Raw genomic sequence first — 24,717 nt, 5'->3', positions numbered from 1 at the left:
GCTCTCTCCCTTCACCATTCCCTCTCACCTCATCATCTCCCTCTGGTGCTCCTCCCCTTCCCGTTCTTCTATGGCTTTCTGTCCTCTCCTATCGGATATTCCTTTCTCCAGTCCTTTATCTCTTTCACCAATGGACTTCCTAGCTCTTTACTTCACCCCTTCCACCTCTCCCAGTTTTACCTAGCGCCTACTACCTTGTAATTCTTCCTCAACTTCCCCCTCCACTTTCTTATACTGACTTCTCATTTTGTTCTCCAATCCTGACGAAGGGTCTTGACCTGAAATGTCGATTGTTTATTCTTTTCCATAGGTGCCGCCTGACCTGCCAAGTTCCTCCAGTTATTTTGTGCGCATTGCTTGGACTGCCAGGACCTGCAGATTTTCTCGTCTCTGCTGAAGCAAGTATCTTTCCTGTAATACTACAGGGCTCTTATTTAGCAACCTCATGTGCAGCACCTTATCAAAGGCCTTCTGAAAATCCAAGTAAACAACATCCACAGACCCTCCTTTGTCTATCCTGCCTGGTATTTACTCTAAGAATTTCAACAGATTTTCCCTTAAAGGAACAAACCTATTTTACCGTAAAAATAAAGATCTTAATGTCACATGTACATCAAAACATATAGTGAAATGTGTTATTTGCATCAACAACCAACACTGTCCAAGGATTATGCTGGGATACTTCACAAGTTGCTGCCAGGCTTCTGGCGCTAACATAGCATGCTGACAACTTACTAACCTTAATCCGCAAGTCTTTGGAATGCGGGAGGAAACTGGAGCACTCAGTAAATCCGTGTGTCACTGGGAGAAAGTACAAACTCCTTACAGACTGCAATGGGAATTGACCCCAGATCTTATAGCTATCATATTGGAAAGCATTGCGTTAACCATTATTGTAAGCATGCCACCTCATGTACCTCCAAGTACTCTGAAACCTCATCCTTAATGACGGACTAACATCTTGCTAACCACCAAAGTCAGGCTAACTAATTTATAGTTTGTCTTTTGCCTCTGCCCCTGCTGAAAGAGTGGAATTGTGGCGACCCATTTCCTGGCACATCCGAACCGGCTCACAATTAGATAGCCTACAGGGGTTTGCCAGCACAGAGCTTTGCAGCCTCTGCGCCACGGGGGGCAGGTTGAGGGAGGCTTAAAAGTGAGGCTGAGGATTTCGAATAAAGTTTTTTCCTTCGACTGCAGTTACCGACTCTGTGTCGTAATTTTAGTGCTGCGTGTAGCACACTGCTACAATTGGTGACCCCGAAGGTCCAAACGATTTTTGGACCAGAAATGACCGACGCCGCCTCTGTTCATGCGGTTTCGTTGAAACTGCTGGGTTTCTGGACACAGCAACCGAACCTATGATTTCCAGCAGGTTCGTTTGGCACGGACTCCGCAAACAGGTCAGTGAATGGGCCAAAACGTGCATGCACTGCCAGACGGCCAAGGTGCAGCGGCACACCAAAGCCCCACCACAGCAGTTCCATCCCGCCCACCGGCGTTTCGACCACATTCACGTGGATATCGTGGGCCCCCTGCCAGTGTCGCGCGGAGCGCGACACCTCCTGACTATCGTGGACCGGTTCACAAGATGGCCAGAGGCGGTCCCGCTCACCGACACCACCTCCGAATCTTGCGCCCGAGCCCTGATCACCACCTGGATATCTCACTTTGGTGTACCGGCCCACATTACCTCCGACAGAGGCGCCCAGTTCACCTCCAGTCTGTGGTCAGCTATGGCCAGCCTTTTGGGGACTCAGCTGCACCACACAACTGCCTACCACCCACAGTTGAACGGGCTAGCGGAGCGTTTCCACCGTCACCTGAAGTCGGCCCTCATGGCCTGCCTGCGAGGAGCCAACTGGGCGGACGAGCTTCCCTGGGTCCTACTCGGCATCCGCACAGCGCCCAAGGACGACCTGCACGCCTCGTCAGCCGAGTTGGTATACGGCGCGCCCCTGGTCGTCCCTGGGGAGTTCCTACCAGCCCCACGGGGGCAAGGGGGAAGATCCCGCAGCAGTCCTGGGCAGACTACGCGAGAAGCTCGGTAACCTGGCCCCCATACCCACTTCACAGCACGGGCGGAACCCGACCTGCGTACCCAAAGACCTGCAGAACTGTAAGTTTGTGTTTGTACGAAGGGGCGGGCAGCGGCCATACGAGGGGCCGTTTATGGTGCTCCGGAACAACGGGTCCACGTTCGTGCTGGACGTTGGGGGGAAAGAGGAGGTCAAACCGGCCCATGTGGACCTGGCACAACCGGCCGAGTTTCCGGCACCTCGGCGCAGAGGCCGACCTCCCAAGCAGGTTCTGGCCCAGACTGTGGACATTGGGGGGTGTATCGCCGGTTCTGGGGGGGGGGGGGGGTTATGTGGCGACCCATTTCCTGGCGCATCCGAACCGACTCACAATTAGATAGCCTACGGGGGTTTGCGAGCACAGAGCTTTGGAGCCTCTGCGCCACAGGGGGCAGGTTGAGGGAGGCTTAAAAGTGAGGCTGAGGATTTCGAATAAAGTTTTTTCCTTTGACTGCAGTTACCGACTCCGTGTCGTAATTTTAGCGCTGCATGTAGCACACCGCTACAGAATGACATTTCTGATTTTCCAGTCCTCTGGAACCATTCCAGAAACTAATTATTCTCGAAAGATCACAACTAATCTCTGCAGCCGCCTTCTCTAAATAAAAATGCACCAAATTCTGCAAAGCCCCAGTCAACACCAGGGAAAATAAAAAGTCATCCACTGCAATTACTCTGATATTGTTACATCTTGCCACAGTCTATGTATCTGCGCCTCTGTCTCCTGCTGGCTATCGGGAGGCCTGTACAATAACCTCAGCACAGTGATCGCACTTTTCATACTCTGAGCTGTGTTTGAACATAGAAAAACTACAGCGAACTGCCAGGTCAGCAGGAAAGGTCATTGGCTGCAGTCTACCACCACTGCAGGACGTGTATGTGTCCAAGGCAAAGTAGTGGGCAGGAAAAATCAATACAGGCACTACCCACCCTGCAAACTGTCTTTTCCAAATGCTCCCTTCCAGAATAAGGCTATTAAAATAAAAACTTCATGCCGTCTTAAAAGTTTCTTCTGCCAGTCAGATAACCTAATCAACCACTCTAGTTATTTCCACCACCCCCATTACCACTGTGACCACACTGCAAAAACTTTAGATCACTTTTTAATACTGTAAGCACATACTTGTATTATGCACATTTTGTTCCACATTAGTACTAACTCAGTTTTATACATTTTTTAAAAATCCTGCAACAGTTGAATGTTGTTTATTGTTGCACGTCGCATCAACACATCACATTTCTACTTCATGTGAACGTATATGGCAAATAAAGTTGATCCTTGACAGGACAAACCTTCCTTTCTAAGTGTCACTGTCCCCCAGCAAAGACAATAGACAGTAGGTGCAGTAGGCCATTCAGCCCTTCTAACCAGCAACAACATTCACTGTGATCATGACTGATCATACACAATCAGTACCCCGTTCCTGCCCTCTCCCCATATCCCTTGACACTGCTATCTATAAGACTATCTAACTCTCTCTTGAAAGGCCTCCACTGCCTTCTGGGGCAGAGCATTCCACATATCCACCACTCTCTGGGTGAAAAAGTTTTTCCGCATCTCTGTTCTAAATGGCCTACCCCTTATTCTTAAACTGTGGCCTCTAGTTCTGGACTCACCCATCAGCGGGAACATGCTTCCTGCCTCCAGCGTGTCCAATCCCTTAATAATGATATGTTTCAATCAGATCCCCTCTCATCCTTCTAAATTCCAGTGTATACAAGCCCAGTCGTTCCAATCTTTCAACATATGACAGTCCCGCCATTCCGGGAATTAACCTTGTGAACCTACGCTGCACTCCCTCAATAGCAAGAATGCCCTTCCTCAAATTTGGAGACCAAAACTGCACACAATACTCCAGGTGGGGTCTCACCAGGGCCCTGTACAACTGCAGAAGGACCTCTTTACTCCTATACTCAATTCCTCTTGTTATAAAGGCCAACATGCCATTAGCTTTCTTCACTGCCTGCTGTACCTGCATGCTTGCTTTCATTGACTGATGTACAAGAACACCTAGATTTTGTTGTACTTCCCCTTTTCTTAACTTGACTCCATTTAGATAGTAATCTGCCTTCCTGTTCTTGCCACCAAAGTGGATAACCTCACATTTATCCACATTAAACTGCAACTGCCATACATTTGTCCACTCACCCAACCTGTCCAAGTCACCCTGCATTCTCATAACATCCTCCTGACATTTCACACTGCCACCCCAGCTTTGTGTCATCAGCAAATTTGCTAATGTTACTTTTAATCCCTTCACCTAAATCATTTAATGTATATTGTAAACAGCTGCGGTCCTAGCACTGAACCTTGTGGTACCCCACTGGTCACAGCCTGCCATTCCGAAAGGGGCCCATTAATCACTACTTTTTGTTTCCTGTCAGCCAGAAAATTTTCAATCCATGTCAGTACTCTGCCCCCAATACCATGTGCCCTAATTTTGCCCACTAATCTCCTATGTGGGACTTTATCAAAAGCTTTCTGGAAGTCCAGGTACACTACATTCGCTGGCTCTCCCTTGTCCATTTTCATAGTTACATCCTCAAAAAACTCAAGATTAGTCAAGCATGATTTTCCCTTCATAAATCCATGCTGATGCGGACTGATCCTTCTACTGCTATCCAAATGTGTTGTAATTTCCTCTTTTATAATTGACTCCAGCATCTTTCATGATGCTGGATGATCATCATGATGATTTTTTTTAAGATCTTTTCCAGCATCTAAAAGACAGCAAAGGAGAGTTGAAATAACAACGTACGTCAGTGAGACCAAGCACAAGGTACCTGCACTCTTCTCTGTCCACAACCACCAATTCAAGCACTCTGATGCATACCATTCCAACACTCATTATTCCCTCACTAACCTGTCTGTCATCAGCCTTCAGCACAGCCACAGAGAGGCCAAACATCAACTACAATATCTCATAGCCTAGAGACCAATTTAATGAACAGAGTTTTCCAAATTCAGCTGTGTTCCACCAACATACTCTCCCTCTCCACCCACCTTTTACCCATAGCCATCACCCTGATGCTCATCTACCTGTGCCATTTTCTCCCTAATCTGGTCTCATCTACCATTATTTACATATCCTCCAAACTGTGCTGGTTCCCTCTCTTCTCCCTCCACACCTGCTCACTCACATATCCACCTACCTGAGTTTGTTCTACCCATTCCATTCCTCCCCCGCCCCTACCTGCCCACCATCCTTCCCTCTACACTCTCAGTCTGAATGCATACACATCAATCCTCGTGACAAATAAACCAGTCAGCATCTTTGGGAACAATTTCTTCCCCTCTGTCATCAGATTCCTGAACAGTCCACCAACACTACCCCTCTATTCCTCTTCTACATGATATATTTTTGTAACTTAAATGAGCCCTTCCTGTCCACTTTTAACCCTGCAATCACCTCAGTTTCTACAACCACTAGTTTTCCCAGTTTTTTCCCCAATTTCCTCCTGAGCTATTAGCTCCCTGTAATATTCACCAATGTTTTATTGAACTCTTCTATCACCACTCTAAGATTTTTTAAAAATTACAATGCAAGTTTCCCCATACTGCACATTAACCACCTTATCATCGAGGCTTGACATCTTCTCATTGCTACCACCAGGGAAGTGATACAGGAGTCTGAAGACACAACATTTTTGAAATAGCTTCTTTCCACTGCTGAAAGATTAATGGTCTATGAACACTACCTTGTTAATTTGCTCTCTGTGCACCAATTATATTTTTAATACATTTCTTATTGTAACGTACAGTAATTTTTAATGTCTTTCACCGTACTGCTGCTGCAAATTACATGCCATTTGCCAGTGATAATAAACCTGATTATGATTATGTTTCCTGGGATCCAAGTGCACTGGAAAAGCTGGTATATAGACTTCCCCGGGAAAGGGTGAGGGTTGAGCCATTGTGGCCTTCATGGTGAAGGTGCCGCCGCAGTGCTGCTGGGGAGGGTAAATCAGGGGCAAGGAAAGAACAGTGATTAAATGTGTGACAGAGGGGAACTCGCTGACAAGCCATTCCCGTATGACTGATTTTGTTATGTTTCCCGATGGCAGAGGTTGTGGGGTTTGGAAGGTGCTGTTAGAGGTGACAGCCCTGCACTTTGTGAAGGATACATACTACAATCACAACGTGCTGCTGCCAGAAGAAACAAATTCTTAAACGCACTTAAAACCTGATGGTGTCCTGGAGCTGAACTGTTCAGCATCTCCTTCCACAGATGCTGCTCGGCTTGATGCGTAGATTCAACGTTTTCTGTTTTCACCTCATTATTCTCTTTCCTTTCCTCCTCATTGGAATGTAGGAGACCTTAAAGGTTGCCTATCTGCATAAAGCATGCTCTCTCATCCAGACAGCAACCTGGTAAATCTCCTCTAAAGCGTTCACATCCTTCCTATAATGAGGGAACCAGAAATGAACACAATAGTTGAGTGTTTTACCTGAATTTTAGAAATTACAACCTATTCAAATTAGTTGGCAATCTACTGTCTCTATCAACCTCTACTTTAAATATACCTAAAGACTTGGCCTCCACAGCTGCCTGTGACAATAAATTCTACAAGTTCACCACCATCTAGCTAAATAGTTCCCCCTTATTTGTTCTAAAAGCACATCCTTGTATTCTGATGCTGTACTGTCTGGTCTTGGACTCCCTCACTACAGAAACCATGCCTGAGAAAAGCAAAAGAGCGAGGTAAAATAGGACTCATTATTATACCAAAAGAAAAATTAGTCTCATTATTCAGAAAAGAATTGCAACTACACAAGCAGCTCTAAGAATCTGAAGTGCTCTTTTGACAGATTTATTGCAAATAGATACAGAGCAAATACCATTCTAAAACAACTTCATTAAGTTGCAGAATTAAACATTTCACCATCAACATTAAGTACCACAGAAAGCAACGTTAAGCGAGGAGTAAAATAAAAAGTTCACTCTTTTTTAAAACATCGAGTGTGTGTCTACACGCGCGACCTTGCACGAGAACTCAGTCTTCAGTGAACAACATTAACGAAAATAATCCAACATTCCATTTTGCTATAGAACTCATCTTTAGTTTTGTAGGACACTGTATCAGAACCCAGAAATTAAGAGGACACGAAAAAAGCGAGGTTCGGCCATTCTGCATACTATCGACCTTTTAGTTCAGCGGGGGTGCGGTAACCGTCAAAAGTGATGCACTTTGCAAAATCAAGAAAACATCAAAAACAGATCGAGACTTCTCCCGGTAGAAGCTACTTTCAGATCATCAAGACAGCTGGAAACAGTTTACTGCATTGCTATACCACAAGAGATACAAAATGGATAAAACTCAATATAGAGAAAATACATTAGGCATCAAATAGGCTGCACTCCAGACTTACAACACAGGAGCGTTACGTTGCCTCTGATTTACTGCTTGTTATTTTAAGACATGCTTCATTGATACATTTTCGAACAGTAACGTGAACCAACCGAACTGCAAAGAATCAGATAATATTTAAAACCAACGAGAAAGCTTGGCTTCAGCCCCAAACAGCTTAAACCTGGTAAGAACTCTTACGTTTGGCATTCAAAACATTCATCCTACCGAAATAACGTGCGGTGTTTCATTGACTACGTAGATAACTCCACTGACCAAACCGATTTACAAATGGACTGGCGGTTTAAGCTGTTTAGCAACGAATATGATTTGTAAAGGTGGGACGATGGAGTCACCTTGGGTAGGTAAGGCATGCCTCGAATTCTTTGCACCATCTTCTCTCCTTCGGGGTGGATCTTAGCGACGTGCTTCCACATCCTATCCCAGGTGGCCTCATTGACAGGGAGCCCCCCTCGGTTTATATAGAAAGGGACTCCGTCGTGGAATTCCTCGTCACCGTCTTCATCCTGATCCACTTCTCTCACTGAATGTCTTTCCACGCTGACAGGACCCACACTGGCTGACCTCCGCCTAACAAAGGAACCATCTCCGTTTCCCCCGGGCATGGTTACAAATTGAAGCGTAAGAAAAATACTGTCTAACCTTCACTTATTTAAATAATAGCCTTACAACAGAAGACTATCATGATTCAGTGCAACGGTACTAAATTGTATAAAATTAAGTAAACCAAAAAAGAAGTTGCCCAGAAAAGAGTTTTAAAAATACTGTCATTGAAATATTCCTTACAAAATAGCTTAAAACAATTTAAAGGTCACTCGACTAGGCCAAGCAATTTTTATAAAATGCCACAGAAGCTAGTGGTTCAATTACAAATCTAAGGGAGCGGGTGAGCGAAAGATGCAAAGCCCCTCCATGCCTATCACTACTGGCCCATTGTATCCACCCGGCAACCGCGCCCGGGCCCTGGCCCCGCCCATTGGACTGGCGAAGGCAGGAGGCGGAGCCTCAGCGGCGCATGCGCAGTCGCTGGCGCCGCTGATGACGCCAGAGCTTGCCCTCACTGTCCCATTTCACCCTGAACGAGAGTCTCTCTCTCTCTGAGCCTGAAGTGCCGGGACCCCACCCCCACCCCCACCGCTGATTCTTAGGCATTTATTCAACAAACAACGGCGCACTCCCACTTTGTTGGGGGGGGGGGAAATTTGCGGATTGTCAACATCCGCGACGCTCGAAGTTTTACACGTCTTCATTAATGCATCATCAATTCCAATGCACGATGGGAAATGTATTCAGACTAAAGACTTTATTGAATAAAGCGCGTCTCATTCCCAGTTTATAACACAATTTTAGAGCACACAATAAACGTTTCGCACGCCCAGGATTTTGACGTTCACCTCGACGCGTGCGTGTCAAAGTGCTTCGCCGAGTCGCGGAGCTGCTTCGGCGCAGGCGCGGTGTGGAGAGGGGCGGGGCGTCCCAGCCGCGGCGCAGGCGCGCTGCGATTGGCGGGCGGGCTGAGGCTGTTGCAGTTACCAAGGGAGACGGACGAAGCTCTGGAGGGGCGAGAGGTTCCCGATGGATCACCCTTTCAGATAGCGGTGGCGACAACAAGGAAGGTGGCCCGTGCAGGTAGGGGAGGATGGCAGCATACCCTCACTCTGCCTACTGTATTTGAAACTGCTTCTGAGTTCCTGCTGAAGTTTCGGCAGGTGGGGAGTGCCTTAGGCCTCGGTAGCGGGCGGGGAGGGGGACACTGTAGAGGGTAAGGGGTGAGGGTGTATGTGTGTGAGACGACTCTCCGTTACCCACACCGTGCTCCGACTCCATCCTGCTTCCACGCAGTGCCCAAGATCCGAGAGGACGGGGGATTCCGCCTGCTGCCACCAGAGTATTCCGCAATGAAGAATGCCCTGGCAAGGGACGTCAATTACAGCTTTAAATATGTAAGTAGGTCACATTAAACCACCACGCATATTATCTTTCGCCACGATAAACGGGGGCAAATTTAATCTGGAACGCCGAATGCAGGGCAATGTCCAGCTTGTCACCTGCCGTGACATTTCATTAAATTTTGTTTTGACAATTGTGTCTGCAAAACTGTTTGGGACGTTTACTGTATGAGGAAACGGAATAGTCAGTTAGTCTTTGGGACTTCGTAGCGACTGCAGAGGCTGAAATTTGGAGAAATAATCAGAATGCTGGAGGAAACTGCGGGCCAGGCAGCATTTGTAGAGGGTAAAGAGACGGTTCAACTTCTGGTTTGAGACCATGCTTCAATGCTGGCATATGATGATGTAAGCCCAATCTGGTCAACCTCTCTTCATATGTCAACCACTTCATCCCAAGCTTCAGGTTTATTTATCAAGCTTACATTGAAACATACAGTGAAGTGTATAGATGGCGTTAACAGCCAACAGCATCCAATGTTGTGCTGGGGGAGCCTGAAAGTGTTGCCACCCATTCTGGTGTCAACATAGCATCCCCAGAATGCTTGGCAGAACAATACAGCAAAAGCAAAATGAGCCCTGTTCCTCTCTCCCACCTGTGCTTGTATGCATTCCAGCAGAGTTCGGAGCTTTGACTTCCCTAGCAGACTCACACCAGGAAGCAACCAAATGAACTCTCTCTGCCTTTCCTCCAAAGCAAGCTTAACCTTCCTTAAATATGAAGTTCAAAACTGTTTGCAGTACTTCTAATATAATTTCATCAGCACCCTCTAAGGTTATTTCAAAACTTTCTACTTCCACACTTCTTGTAATAAAGACCAGCATTCCATTATCTTTCTTAACAACTCTCTGTGTTCATATCCAATCCTTGGCATTCCATACACAAAGAATTCCACACCTGTCTCAGCCTGTTATTATTCTATGCTACCCTACTTCATTGTTCACTTTTTTTTTGCCCCTTGTTCAGCCTCCTTCAATTTATAGCAACAAACAAGCTACTGGAGAAACTCAGCAGGTTGAACAGCAACTGTGGAGGAAACATGAGCAAAAGTTTCAAAGTTATTTTAGTTTCTTACCTTCTGCCATTGGATTTCTGAATGGTTCATGAACACTACTTCACTATTTTGCTCTTTTTTATACTAATTTATTTTTATATACTTTTTATTGTATCTTGTAACTTAGTTATTTTAAAAAATACATTGCACTGTACTGCTGCTGCCAAATATATTTTATGGTTTATGTCATCAATAATAACCATGACTCTCAAAGGAGTCGTCAACATTTTGGGTTAAAACCCTGAATCATGAATTACATCAACTGCCTCAACTTCTCTAATCCATTCACCTATTCTAATCTCACCCCCTTCCGTTGCACAGTCCTCCATTCACGTTGCACCTAGTCATCAAAATGACCAAACTCATGTTACCTGACATGACATTATTTCCAGAATTTCAGGTTTTCACTGTTTATGGTTCTGGTCTGCCTTTTTGCATCAGTCTGGTGGCTCTGTAAGGCTCCAAGGTTCCCCTATCATCTGTAGGCATGCTGAATGCCTTGTAATGTTGCTCCACCTTTTTTCTGTAGTGATGCTTTTTCCCTTGTTGAGCCGTGGATGGTTTGACAGTTGGCTAAAGAGCACAGCTTCTGTAACAAAAATTATTTTAAAATTCGGACTGTGTTCTTTCCTGATTTGGCAATAGGCATTCACTTTTCTATTTGCAAATAAAGGAGATACTGTTTAAAAGAAAAAAAGGAAAAATATATAAAGCTTCAGGAGTTGGGATCAAACGGAGCACACGAGGAGTATAAAGAAGCCAGAAAAGAACTAATGAAGGGAAATAGGAAAGCCAGGAGGGGCCATGAAAAGTCTGTGGCAAGAAGGATTAAGGTGAATCCCAAGGCATTCTACACATGCATCAAGAGCAAGAGGATAACGAGGGAGAGGGTGGGACCATTCAAGAATAAAGAGGGGAACATTTGCTTGGATGCAGAGAATGTGAATGAGGTACTTAATGAATATTTTGCTTCAGTATTTATCAAGGAAAAGGATATGCAGGACCAGGAGATCAATGTTGACTGTTGTTATGTATCCTGTAACTGGATAACTTACCAGCAAAGATAGAGAGGTCCGTTGGAGATATAAAAGTCACTCAGAAGTCTGCAGGCTTCAGTCTTTTTGGGGAATCGCTGGGTTTCACGTGTTTTAGAGAGATTGAGGAGAAACGGAAAAACTTGCCCGGGTCTTTGATGAAGCAACTCCGTTGAATCAGTGGAGTGTTGTTTCCCTGTTATTAGTTCGAAGTCCTTCTCGATATTATCAGCCACCCGCTCCCCAGGCAAAGAAGTTACGGAGCGCACGTGGCTTTTGACTGGCTTCCAGCTATCACGGGAGCTGAGCGATGGAGTCCTTCTGGTGCGTCGCTGGGGTACCGCCTCCTGCAGTCCCCTTTTATCTTGGCTTGCAGAGTTGTAGATTCCCATCAAAGTAGGGTGATGCAATCCCCACCCCCACATTGCCCGGGGGTGTCCATATCCGTGGTAGCTGTCACGTAGCAGGGTCATGCACTTCGCACAGGTGTCTCTAATAGCAATGGCCAAAACCGTTACATTGTCTCTCATTTTCCTGGGTCCGAGACCCGAATTAATAGTGCTCTTGCGATTCTCCGGAAGGAGGGGGCTGCTCCCGCCCCTTCGGCCCCTCAGAGCTGTGGTACATTCATAACACTGTATAAATACATTAGGGCATTTAGAGGTCAAGGAGGGGGAAGTGTTGAGTTTCCTAATGAGTACTAAGGTGGATAAGTCCCCAGAGCCTCATTGGATTTACCCCATGTTATTGAAGGAGGCAAGAGATGAGATTGCTGGGCCCTTGGCCAGTCTCTTTATGTCCTCTCTAGCCACAGATGAGGTCCTAGAGGACTGGGGAGTGGCTAATGTTATACCTCTATTGAAGAAGGGAAAAACCTGGGAATGAAAGACTGGTGAGTCTCACATCAATTGTAGCGAAATTGCTGGTGAAGTTTCTTAGGGATGTTATATATGAACATTTGGAAACCCATATCCTAATGAGGGAGAGCCAGCCTGGCTTTGTGTATGTCAAGTCATGCATTAGCAACTTGATTGAGTTTTTTGACAAGGTGATGAGGGTAGGACAGTAAATTGTTGTGTACATTGATTACAATAAGGCATTTGACAAAGTTTCTCATGGGAGGCTAATCCAGAAGATTAGGATGCATGGGGTCCGGAGCAAATTGTCTGCTTGGATTCAGAACTGGCTTGCACATAGGAGACAGGGTGGTGGTTGAACGGACTGAAGGTCTGTAATTAGTGGAGTTCCATAGGGATCTGTGCTGGGACCTTTTCTATTTGTGACGTATATAAATGACCTGGATGAAAATGGTGAATACATTTGTGAACGATACCAAGATTGGTGGAGTTGTGGATAGTGTAGAAAACTGACAAGGAATACAGCATGGTATAGATCAGTTGCAGATATGGGCTCAGAAATGTCAGATGGAGTTTAACCCAGATAAATGTGAGGTGTTGCATCTCGATAGGGCAAGTGCAAGGACCCATGACTGTGTTGCCTTTGTCAGTTTCAATCTGCTAATTAAATTTGCTGATGATAGTACATTGGCCTCATCTCAAATAATAATGAGGCAACCTACAGAGAAGAAGTAATCACCCTGGCAAAGTGGTATCAAGAAAACAATGTTGGAAAAACAAAGGTACTGGTTGTGCACTACAGGAGGAGTGGAGACAGGCTCACCCTATTGACATCAATGGATCTGGAATTGAGAGGTTGAACAGCTTTAAGTTCCTTGGCATAGGCATCACTGAGTGATGCTTATGTATATGATGCGATATGTACGTGGTCTGTGCATACTGGTTGTGTGCTGAAAAGAGCACAACAGTGCCTCTTTCACCTCAAACTGTTGAAGAGGTTTGGTATGAGTTCCCAAATCCTAAGGACTAACTACAGGGGTACAATTGAGAGCATCTTGACTGGCTGCATCACTGCCTGGTATGGGAACTGTACTTCTTTCAATCGCATGACTCTGCAGAGACTGGTGTGGACAGCCCAGCACATCTGTAGATGCCAGCTTACCATGATTTAGGACATTTACAGAGACAGGTGCATAAGAGGGGCCTGAAGCATCATTGGGGACCCACGTCACCCCAACCACAACTGTTACAGCTGCTACCATCCAGGAAATGGTACCTCAGCTTAAAAGCTAGGACCAGTAGGCTCCAGGACAGCTTCTTGCACCAGATAATCAGACTGATTAATTTAATAGTATTTCTATGACAATTGTATTTCTATGCTATATTGACAGTTGTACATACTATTTATTGAAAATTACTATAAATTGCACATTTAGATGGAAATGTAATGTAAAGATTTTTATTCATGGATGTAAGAAATAAAGTCAGTTCAGTCATTCAATTCATAGACAGTACACTATTATGGACAAGATCCTTAATAGTGCAGCTGAGCAGAGAACTCAGGATCCAAGTTCATTGCTCCTTTAAAGTGGCTACTCAAGTTGATAAGATAGTTAGGCTTATGGAATGCTTGCTTCTATTAGTGAGGCATGAGATGTTGCTCCTCCACCTTGAATATGGTCTTATCATTTTAGAAGAAGAGGCTATGGGCCACTATGTCAAAACAGGAATGGTGATAGGAATTAATATGGTTTGCCATTTTAAAATGGTGTTTTTGGTGATGGAGCAGAGGTGCTTAATACTTCTACTAAATGAGCTGATCTATACTCATTGCAACCGTTTTTCTCTCTTTGACTTATTCTTGCCCTCTCGACATACTTGTCCCTATTTTCTCCAACTCTATCACTAACACTATACTAAGAGAGGGTTTCCCTCTCTCCTCCCTCCTCTCTCTCCCCTGCACAAAGGAATTGCCATTTTTATTCTCTTCAAAACCCTTTACACAAGTACTTTCTCTTGAAATGCCCTTGCATTTGGTACGTGCACCTGCACAATGACCGCACCTTTCCCGGACAAACATGTTTTTTAACCATTATCCACTATTATGGCTGTAGAGTTGTACTCCCTTAACTTTATCAAAACATTGCTTATCTTGTACTTTCTCAAAACAATCCCATTCCAAGCTAACACCATTTTGCCTACAGACATCCATTTTATTTTAGCATATTATTAAGGACAAATCACATTTAACTCTTTTCTTACAGCTTATTATTGATGATCTTGAAGCTGTGCACGCCATGTCCCAGACAGCAAAACCCGCGTAGCCTGTGTAGATCATTGGGTGGTTCTCTCAAGAATCTCACCAATGATTTCAAAGTTCCCAATGAGACGAGGCATGGGCCTGATCAGAGTCTGATAGCTTTGTTAAAGACTGATCCAGAATGACTAATCTGATTGAACTGTTTTTTTAAGAAAGGCAATAAATTGTATTAGAATATAGAAGACCTTCAACCCACAAAGCTGTGCTGAACATGTCCTTACCTTAGAACTACATAGCCTATTTTTCTAAGCTCCATGTACCTATCCAGGAGCCTCTTAAAAGACCCTATCATTTCTGCCTCCACGACCGCCACAGTTAACCCATTTCATGCACTCACCACGCTCTGCATAAAAATAACTTAACCCTGACATCTTCTCTGTACCTACTTCCAAGCACCTTAAAACTATGCACCCTTGTGCTAGCCATTTCAACGCTGGGAAAAAGCCTCTGACTATCCACATGATCAATGCCTCTCATTATCTTGTATACCTCTATCAGGTCACCTCTCACCCTCTGTCACTCCAAGGAGAAGAGGCCGAGTTCACTCAACCTATTCTTATAAGGCTTGCACCCCAATCAAAGCAACATCCTTGTAAATCTCCTCTGCATCCTTTCTGTGGTTTCCATGTCCTTCCTGCAGTGAGGCAACCAGAATTGAGCAGAGTACTCCAAGTGGGGTCTGACCAGGGTCCTATATAGCTGCATAGCAGTTTTGAGGTCCTATGGACTTGGACCCCAAGATCCCTCTGATCCTCCACACTGCCAAGAGTCTTGCCATTAATGCTATATTCTGCCATCATATTTGAACTACCAAAATGAACCACTTCACACTTATCTGGGTTGAGTTCCATTTGCCACTTCTCAGGCCAGTATTGCATCCTATCAATGTCCTGCTGTGACCTCTAACAGCCCTCTACACTATCCACAACACCCCCAACCTTTGTGTCATCAGCAAATTTACTAATTCATCCCTCCACTTCCTCATTCAGGTCATTTATAAAAATCACAAAGAGTAGGGGTCCCAGAACAGATCCCTGAGGCACACCATTGGTCACTGACCTCCATGCAGAATATGACCCATCTACAACCACTCTGCCCTCTGTGAGCAAACCAGTTCTGGATCCACAAAGCAATGACCCCTTGGATCCCATGCCTCCTTACTTTCTCAATAACCCTTGCATGGGGTACTTTATCAAATGCCTTGCTGAAGTTCATATACACTACATCTATGACTCTACCTTCATCAATGTGTTTAGTCACATCCTCAAAAACTTTAATCAGGTTCGTAAGGCATGACCTGCCTTTGACAAAGCCATACGGACTATTCCTAATCATATTATGCCTATCCAAATGTTCATAAATCCTACCTCTTAGGATCTTCATCAGCTTACCAACCACTGAAGTAAGACTCACTCGCCTATAATTTCCTGGGCTATCTCTACTCCCCTTTCTTGAATAAGGGAACAACATCAGCAACCCTCCAATCCTCCAGAACCTTTCCTGTCTTCATTGATGATGCAAAGATCATCTCCAGAGGCTCAGCAATCTCCTCCCTCGCCTCCCACAGTAGCCTGGGTACATTCTGTTCGGTCCCGGTAACTTATCCAACGTGATGCTTTCCAAAAGCTCCAGCACATCCGCTTCCTTAATATCTACATGTTGAAGCTGTTCAGTCCATTGCAAGTCATCACTACAATTGCCAAGATCCTTTTTGGTAGTGAATACTGAGGCAAAGTATTCATTAAGTACCTCAGCCATCTCCTCCAGTTCCATACACACTTTTCCAAAGTCACACTTGATTGGACCTATTCTCTCATGTCTTATCCTCTTGCTCTTCACATACTTGTAGAATGCCTTGGGGTTTTCCTTAATCCTGTCAGCCAAAACCTTGTCATGGCCCCTTCTGGCTCTCCTAATTTCATTCTTAAGCTCCTTCCTGCTAGCCTTATAATCTTCTAGATTTCTATCATTACCTAGTTTTTTGAACCTTTCATAAGCTCTTTTCTTCTTGACTAGATTTACAACAGCCTTTGTACACCACAGTTCCTGTACCCTACCATAACTTCCCTGTCTCATTGGAACATACCTATGCAGAACTCCACCCAAATATACTCTGAACATTTGCTACACTTCTTCCATACATTTTCCTGAGAACATCTGTTTCCAATTTATGCTTCCAAGTTCCTGCCTGATAGCCTCATAGTTCCTCTTACTCCAATTAAATGTTGACCTAACTTGTCTGTTCCTATCCCTCTCCAATGCTAGAATTGTGATCACTATCTCCAAAATGCTCTTTCTCTGAGAGACCTGACACCTGACCAGGTTCATTTTCCAATACCAGGTCAAGTACAGCCTCTCCTCTTGTAAGCTTATAGACTTATTTACATATTTTGTCAAGAAACCTTTCTGAACACATCTTTAAAAAAAAACCACCCCATCTAAACCCCTCACTCTGGGGAGATGCCAATCAATAGTTGGAAAATTAAAATCTCCCACCACAACAACCCTGTTATTATTATGCCTTCGCAGAATCTGTCTTCCTATCTGTTCCTTGATGGCCCTGTTACTATTGGTTGGTCTATAAAAAACATCCAGTAGAGTTATTGACCTCTTCCTATTCCTAACTTCCACCACAGAGACTCCGTAGACAACCCCTCCATGACTTCCTCCTTTTCTGCAGCTGTGACACTATCTCTGATCAACAGTGCCACATCTCCGCCTCTTTTGCTTCTCTCCCTGTCCTTTCAGAAACATCTAAAGCCTGGCACTTGAAGTAGCCATTCCTGTCCCTGCACAATCCAAGTCTCTGTAATGGCCACAACATCATAGCTCCATATGCTGATCCACACTCTAAGCTCATTGGCTTTATTCATAGTACTCTTCGCATTAAAATAAACACATCAAGTAACTCTGAAAAGGCCTTCTCGATTTCTTCCCTGGATTCCAAGGTCCAAGGGTGCAGTCAGTCAGGCCCTGAGGATCTATCCTTTGTAATGGGCCATAACTTTACCAGTATCTCCTCATTAGTAACTCAAATATGGTCCAAAACACCATCACTCATTTCCCTCTTTCCTTTGGCATCCATCGTTTTCTCCACAAGAAAAACTGAAGAGAAATATTCATTGAAATTCTTGCCCGTCATCTGTAACTCCACATATGGACGGCTATACTGATCTTCAAGGGGACCTATTCTTTCCCAAGCTACACTTTTAATATACCGTAGAATTTCTTTGGATTTTCTTTAACCCTGACTTCTAGATTCATCTCATCCCCTTGTTTTGCTCCCTTTATTTCCCTCTAAAGCATACTCCCGCACTTAGTGCTTCGATGGATTTGGATGATCACAAATACGTAAATGCAATGTATGCTTCCCTTTTTTTCCTGACCCAAGCCACAATGTATCTTGTCAGCCAGGGTTCCCTAAACTTGCCAGTTTTACTCTTCACCTTAGAGGAAAATGCTTCTGGACTCTTGATATCACACCTTTAAAATTTTCCCACTTGCCAGTTGCCTCTTTGCTACCAAACAATATCACCCGTTTGACCACTATAAGATCCTGCCTAAAGTTTCGCAGATTAGCCTTGCTGTAGTTTAGGACCTTATTCTGATGCTGAAGAATCTTATCATGTTGATTGTTTTCTTTGGACAATTGTAGTCACCTCTCACCTCTTTATTTTCAAAATGGACTAATTAGTTTTGCATTACTATGTTAAATAGGCTCTCCAAATAGAAGAAGTTTTTACTGCATGTTCTATTTAAATCTAATTTGTTGTATCATTAAGTTTTCACAAGTGCCTAGGCTTTCAAATGTAGAAGTCATTTTGGATATTGGAAGCCTGTACTAATGGGTAAATAATGTGTTTTGCAGGATAAAATTTGGTGCTTACTTGTAATATGTCATTAAAGATGCAGCTGTGACCTTGCTGCAACTACAGCAGACTGGTTTGTATTGAAGTCGTCCTGGGGCACTGCACATTTGTGTAATGATCCAGTACTGAATAGTGTGTTACAGGTTGGCTTTGGTCTTACATTCTCATCCTTAGGCCCCATGATGGCCAGCTTCCAGATGATGAAGTGTTTAACCATCAATTACCCTTGCTTTAGAATTTCTGATTGCAATCCTTCCATGCATCTTATTTCTGTTTTTAATGAAGTGTCCAGTTTAATCAGCTACAAGAGTTTGTATTTCGTTTGTGATCATGGTGGCAGGTAAACTTAGCGTTGAACTACCCAAGGTGTGTTGAAACACCATCCAATTCAAAGTGAGATTAAAAACAAATCAGCAACAGCTGAAAGGTAAAGATGATACACGGCAGATTTTTTACACTGTATCCTTCGTGCAGATGTTCTTACACTTGGTGTGCAGTTTAGAGGGAACCAAAATATGAGATCCACACATCAGAGTTCTTTGACATACTGACAGTGGTCTCATCTCGCTGAGAACTATGGAAACATAAGGTTACCATGAGCTGGTCATCCTTGCATGGTGATTTCATAGACTTTTGAAACTTGGGTCATTCCTTGTTTCTCAGAGTTTTTTACTGGCAACTGGTCCAACAATGTGGTGTGGAACACCTCTGCTGGGTTACAGTGTTCAGACTTTCCTTCAGTTGGCAGTAGTGTAAGACTGGACAAGCTATCAATGTTGTTGTGTCGTCTGGTACCCTTGAACTCTATGTCATAAGAATGGGCTCTGAGGATGGTGCCTAACATTGTAACTGGGTAGCAGTCATCACTGGAATTCCTTTTCTAGGATTGAAAACGGACACAAGAGGCTGGTAATCTGTCACTAATGTAAAATCTTGGTAGTGCTAGTGGTGGTACTACTTTATTCCCCATGCTCGATTAAGGGCTTCTCAGTCAACCTGGGCCTAGTTGCATTTGGCACTCGTCAGTGACAAAATGCTCCAGTGCCACAAGGGGATGCATCGCATGTCAGTCTGATGGGCAGGGATGAGTCATAATGGATGAGCAGTTCATCAGATGTTATTAGTTTCTTTGTTTCCTTGAATTCTCACATTTTTCTAACTATTCCTACTTTGCTTCTGTCTGTAACAGTACATTCAATAGATGCAGCGCTGTAGCAATGTTAGGAGAAACTGAGTGGTAGTAGTTTACAAGGCCCAAGAAAGACCCGAGTTGTGACTGGTTTTCTGGTTTGGGTGCCTGTAGCACAGCTTCAGTCTTCTCGTGTGTCTTATGTAAGCTATGCTTGTCAATGATGTGTCCACAATATGAGATTTCATTCTTGAAAAACTCACTTCTCTCTCTTTGTACACAGATTGTACTCACTCAGTCTTTTAAGCAGTTTACCAAGGTTCTGGAGGTGCTCTTCATCATTTTTCCCAGTCACAATTATGTAATCAAGGTAATGTTGAGTTCCTGGGATAATTTGAAGCACTTGGTCCATTGCTTTTTGCCTAATTGCTGGAGCTGATGTGACACCAAAGACGAGATGATTATACTGGAATAGCCCCTTGTGAGTGTTGATTGTGAGGAACTTCCTGCTTGTCTCCTCAATCTCCATTTGCAGGTAGGCTTGTGACAAGTCAGTCTTTGGAAACCTCTCCCCACCTGATAAAGATGCAAAAATGTCTTCTATTTGTGGCAGGGGATACTCACCTTGAAATCCCCACATAAGCGAACGGCTCCAGCCTTCCTTTTTTTGATGACTGGGACAATAGGCGTGGCCCAATCATCCACTCAACCTTTGAGAGAATTTCTGACGTTCTGCAGTTGAACATAAACTTTAGAAAAACACACAAAATGCTGGTGGAACGCAACAGGTCAGGCAGCATCGATAGGGAGAAGCACTGTCGACGTTTTGGGCTGAGACCCTTCGTCAGGACTAACTGAAAGGAAAGATAGTAAAGAAATCCACCAGCATTTTGTGTGTGTTGCTTGAATTTCCAGCATCTGCAGATTTTCTCGTGTTTGCCTTTTAAATAAACTTTAGAAAGCGCTTTATGGAATCTTGGTGTTGCTGTTTCATCCAGTTCAATTCTGGCCTTATGCCTTTGAGTTTATCAATCCCCTTCTCAAACACCTTCTCATTAGCATTAAGCAGCTATATTAGTCTCATTAGTGCTATTTGGGGTGCCATTGCCTGTTGATGTCACGCTGATAGCTTTGATTGAGTTTTCACAACTATTCACATCTGAAAAGTGCTGGCTCTCCATTTTTTAAATACATAAAGCTCTAAATGTTGTGTTTGGCCTCCATATGTCACATTTAATTTCACTTTGCCTTTGGGAGTCTTTAGCACCACTGAGGTCTTCTCTAATGGTATCTTAGAAAACAGTCTATTGTAGTCAAACTCCGGAATTATGGACAAAGCTGACCCTGTATCTAGCTCCATTTTCACCTTTATTATAATCCTAAGGGTTTTGTGATCTGCTTCAGTAATACTATGCAGTTCTAGGCATAACAGTTCACCTTTGTCAGACTCTGTGTTGTCTGATTCTTGGTAACTTTATGCATTTGCTAATTTTTGTGTTTGAGACTTTACACTCGGTTGTGCTTTTGGTCTGCCTTGCACTCTCTCTATGTGACCTTGTCTGTGACACTTACTGCAGATTTTTCCTTGAACCAACAATCATCTGCATCATGGGAGGATCTGCCACATTGATAAATTTTCTTTGGCTTTTTGCACCATTGAGGGACATTTTGTGCAATTCACATTCTAAACTCCTTTTCTGTGGTCCGGCTGCATCCTTTACTGGAGCCTCTAATGATTCTGCCTGTTCTAAGTTTAGGTCTCTTTCTACCAGTAGCCTTGTTTAAGTGCTTTGACAATGCATGCCACATAGAAGCCTGTCCCTTAATCATCAAAAAGTCCATCTCTAAAGTTACAGTACAGGTAGTCCCCGAGTTAAGAATGTCCGACTTATGGACACCTCGTACTTACGAACCGAGGAAGGAGAACACCGTCTGCCATTTTAAGTTGGATCGCGACGCCATCCGCAATTGATGCTGTTGAGTGTTTAACTTTGTATTTGATTTAAATTTTTCTTAGTTAGATTCATCCTGACCTGGCTCCCACCCCCCCCCCCACCCCCACCCGTTCCGGTTGGCTGGTGGCGCAAAGAGATCAGTGCCAGGCTGGAGAATGGAGGTTCTCGAGTTCAATCCAGTGAGAGACTGCTCCCGTGCCGGGTTGATGTCGGTCCAGTGACTCCCGTACCATCCGTGCCAGGTTGATGTCGAGCTTGCAACTCAACCTCTTAAAAAAAACACTGCCACCTCCAGTTTAAATTCTCACAGGAAATATTATGGAGGATCAAATACCCAAACCCAGCACAACCCCCACTTGTCCCATTTAATCTGTCTCAGTGCGATGGAGTTTCAGACCCGGGGAATTCAGTGCGGTGGTCCTTAGGACCCAGCGGACCTTGGGAGCCAGTGGAGCTCGGGACCCGCCATCAGCAGTGTTTCTGTTCCATTGACGGGAAGCGATCACGATTGAAAATAAAGTAGAAATAATAAAGCGTTTGGAAAGAGGTGAAACGTCATCGGTCATTGGAAAATCGTTAGGCTGTAGTCGGTCAACGATCGGAACAATTTTAAAGGATGAAGTGTATGGAGCATATTACTAATATTAATGGAGCATGTGAAAGGCCCTGCCCCGATGAAAGCTACAATTATTACTAAGCAACGCAGTGGTTTAATTATTGGAATACATACATTTCTTAAGTGTTTTATATGCATAGAAAGGTAAAATATATACTATATACTAAGACAAATGTTTGACTTACTGACACTAAATAATACCGGATGTACTTGTTCCGCCTTACGTTCAAATCCGACTTAAAGACGGATTCAGGAACGGAACTCGTATGTAACCTAGGGACTGCCTGTACTGGGAATGTTTGCACATTTCTGCAATGTATTCAGAAAGGCTTTCATCTTTGTAAAATTGTAACAATTTCGTCAAAGGTCTTGCTATTATTGTTCTTGGCCTATTAAGTTGAGAAGTGCAGGGCTTTCTTTTGCTCCTCTATATTGTTCGCATTACAATATAGTTTAGCCCTCTCAATATAAGACTCCTAGTCTTCATTAGCGCTATCAAATTCTTCAACTATCCTGACTGAAGCCATCATCACGTTATTTTCACTTTAATTTCAGCGTGCCTTTCACTGTTACTCACGTGTCCTTCAGCTTTCTCGTGCTTTTTTGTTCCATAAGTATGGGTGCAGTTTGTGATGTTTTTTGACGTTCAGGTTTGTACTTGTTGCCAGTTTATTGTATCTGTGCACAATTACATATAAATTAAAAGCATGATTGCGTGAGATAGCTTTAACTCGTGTATTCACATTGCAGTGTGAGAGAGGAAGAAAAGAGAACGATGCTAATACGTAGACAACAGATCAATATGTAGTGCTAAGGCAGGGGTGGGCAAACTTTTTGACTTGTGGGCCACAAAGGGTTCTAAAATTTGACAGGGGGGGCCGGACCAGGAGCAGATGGACGGAGTGTTTTGGTAATACACCTCATAAGAGAAAATAAAATATCATGGGATATGTAGAAAACATGTGCTTTAATTTCAATTGAAAATGAACAAATGCATTACAACAAAATATCTGTCTTTGAAGTCCCATGGTATTTAGCTATTTATTGAAATGACTTTTAAAACACTGAAAATTAAATGAATAAAATACAGCTTTTTTTAATAGTAACAGTTATTATTTTAAAGCACTGAAAATTCTGTTATCCTTCAAGATATTATCATCATCACTCTCCTCCTGCCTGTCTTTATTTCAAAAACGGTAGGAGATGCAGGTCTACTTGTCCTGCTCCTTCTTATTCAATTGTCCCCTGTGCCAAAACTCAACAACGACCAGCACAAGGACAGAACAGTGACAACGTGCCAGTATGGGGAGCACGTTATTTGATCTGGAGCGCATTTTTTATTTTGAGAACATACGTGCACCTGCGCACTACTCATGTCCATCACTTAACAGAAATGACATGTAACATGTAAGGCTTATTGAAAAAAATATTTTCAAATGCATTTTTTACATAACACAACGAAGAAACTTATTTTTAATTTCAGTGGGAACAGTGTTGTTGGTCTCCCTTTTTAGCCAGCGCATCAAAGTCTGGATTTAGTTTTGTTTTGGTGATTCTCAGGATGGATCTGAGGTGTTGGTCAGTTAACTTGGATCTGTGGCTGGCTTTGTTGATGTTCATGACGCTGAACACCTGTTCACACAAATAGGTCGAGCCGAACAAAGAGTAAAGCGCAAATGTGGAGTAATACGCTGCACCTCAAAGGTCAATGTGTAGCGGTGTGCTACATGCAGCGCTAAAATTACGACACGGAGTCGGTAACTGCAGTCGAAGAAAAAAACTTTATTCGAAATGCCCAGCCTCACTTTTAAGCCTCCCTCAACCTGCCCCCCGTGGCGCAGAGGCTCCGAAGCTCTGTGCTCGCAAACCCCCGTAGGCTATCTCCCTTAGCCGGAACGCTGGCTAATTGTGAGCCGGTTCGGATGTGCCAGGAAATGGGTCACCACAAATGTATATAGAGTGTGTCATCTATTGGGAAAACGCCAGAATTGCAGGGAAAAAACGTTAACAAGGTTTATTAATATAATTTCATCAAGTTCTGCGGGCCGGATTAAAAAGCTTAACGGGCCACATATGGCCCCCGGGCCGTAGTTTGCCCATGCCTGTGCTAAGGTGATGGGAGGAGGGAATTACTGTTCTAAAAGAAATAGATCCATGCATTGCAGGAAACTTGGTTGGCGTGGACCAGTTGGGCTGTTCTAAGTTCTGTGATTAAAGTCTTTAAAGTAATAATTTATTATTTATCGCTCATCATATGATGTTACTGGATACTTTAGCTGCTACAATGTTTGAAACCATCAAACTTCCCACATATTTCTGTGTTCGTCATACTGAATGCTGATTGGATATAGACAATAAATACAAAAATAGGCTTATTGCAAAGTATCCAAAACACTCCAGACTGAAAATGCTTTGGAATGTAGAATGAACCATCTGCTTAGCGCAGACAAATTCTCTCAAGTATATTGTAGAAAGCAATATTGCAGAA

At 43.8% G+C, this 24,717-nt stretch overlaps 2 protein-coding genes across 12 annotated transcripts in view; one reads left to right on the top strand and one right to left on the bottom strand.

Annotated features, from left to right (window-relative positions):
- The window catches only part of vash1 (vasohibin 1), a 37,440-nt gene extending 29,041 nt beyond the window's left edge, over nucleotides 1–8,399 (bottom strand). The window contains exon 1 of the mRNA XM_059960403.1: nucleotides 7,784–8,399. Within this exon, the coding sequence (XP_059816386.1) occupies nucleotides 7,784–8,053 (270 nt within the window). The 5' untranslated portion in view covers nucleotides 8,054–8,399. The remainder of the gene's footprint in view (nucleotides 1–7,783) is intronic.
- Nucleotides 8,400–8,943: 544 nt separating this feature from the next.
- ttll5 (tubulin tyrosine ligase-like family, member 5) overlaps nucleotides 8,944–24,717 on the top strand; it is a 439,573-nt gene continuing 423,799 nt past the window's right edge. For 7 of the 11 annotated variants that reach the window (XM_059960284.1, XM_059960272.1, XM_059960320.1 and 4 more), the window contains exon 1: nucleotides 8,970–9,077. Coding sequence is in view for 1 of the 11 variants with exons in the window: in XM_059960287.1 (XP_059816270.1) it covers nucleotides 9,354–9,391 (38 nt within the window). In the remaining 10 variants the exon portion in view is untranslated. Of the gene's footprint in view, nucleotides 9,078–9,290; nucleotides 9,392–24,717 lie in introns of all 11 variants that reach the window. The other 4 variants (XM_059960292.1, XM_059960277.1, XM_059960287.1 and 1 more) reach the window with 3 other exon arrangements.

The sequence above is a fragment of the Hypanus sabinus genome, chromosome 2 (assembly GCF_030144855.1).
Source record: "Hypanus sabinus isolate sHypSab1 chromosome 2, sHypSab1.hap1, whole genome shotgun sequence".
NCBI lineage: Eukaryota > Metazoa > Chordata > Chondrichthyes > Myliobatiformes > Dasyatidae > Hypanus > Hypanus sabinus.
This window is presented reverse-complemented; position numbering and strand designations above follow the sequence as displayed.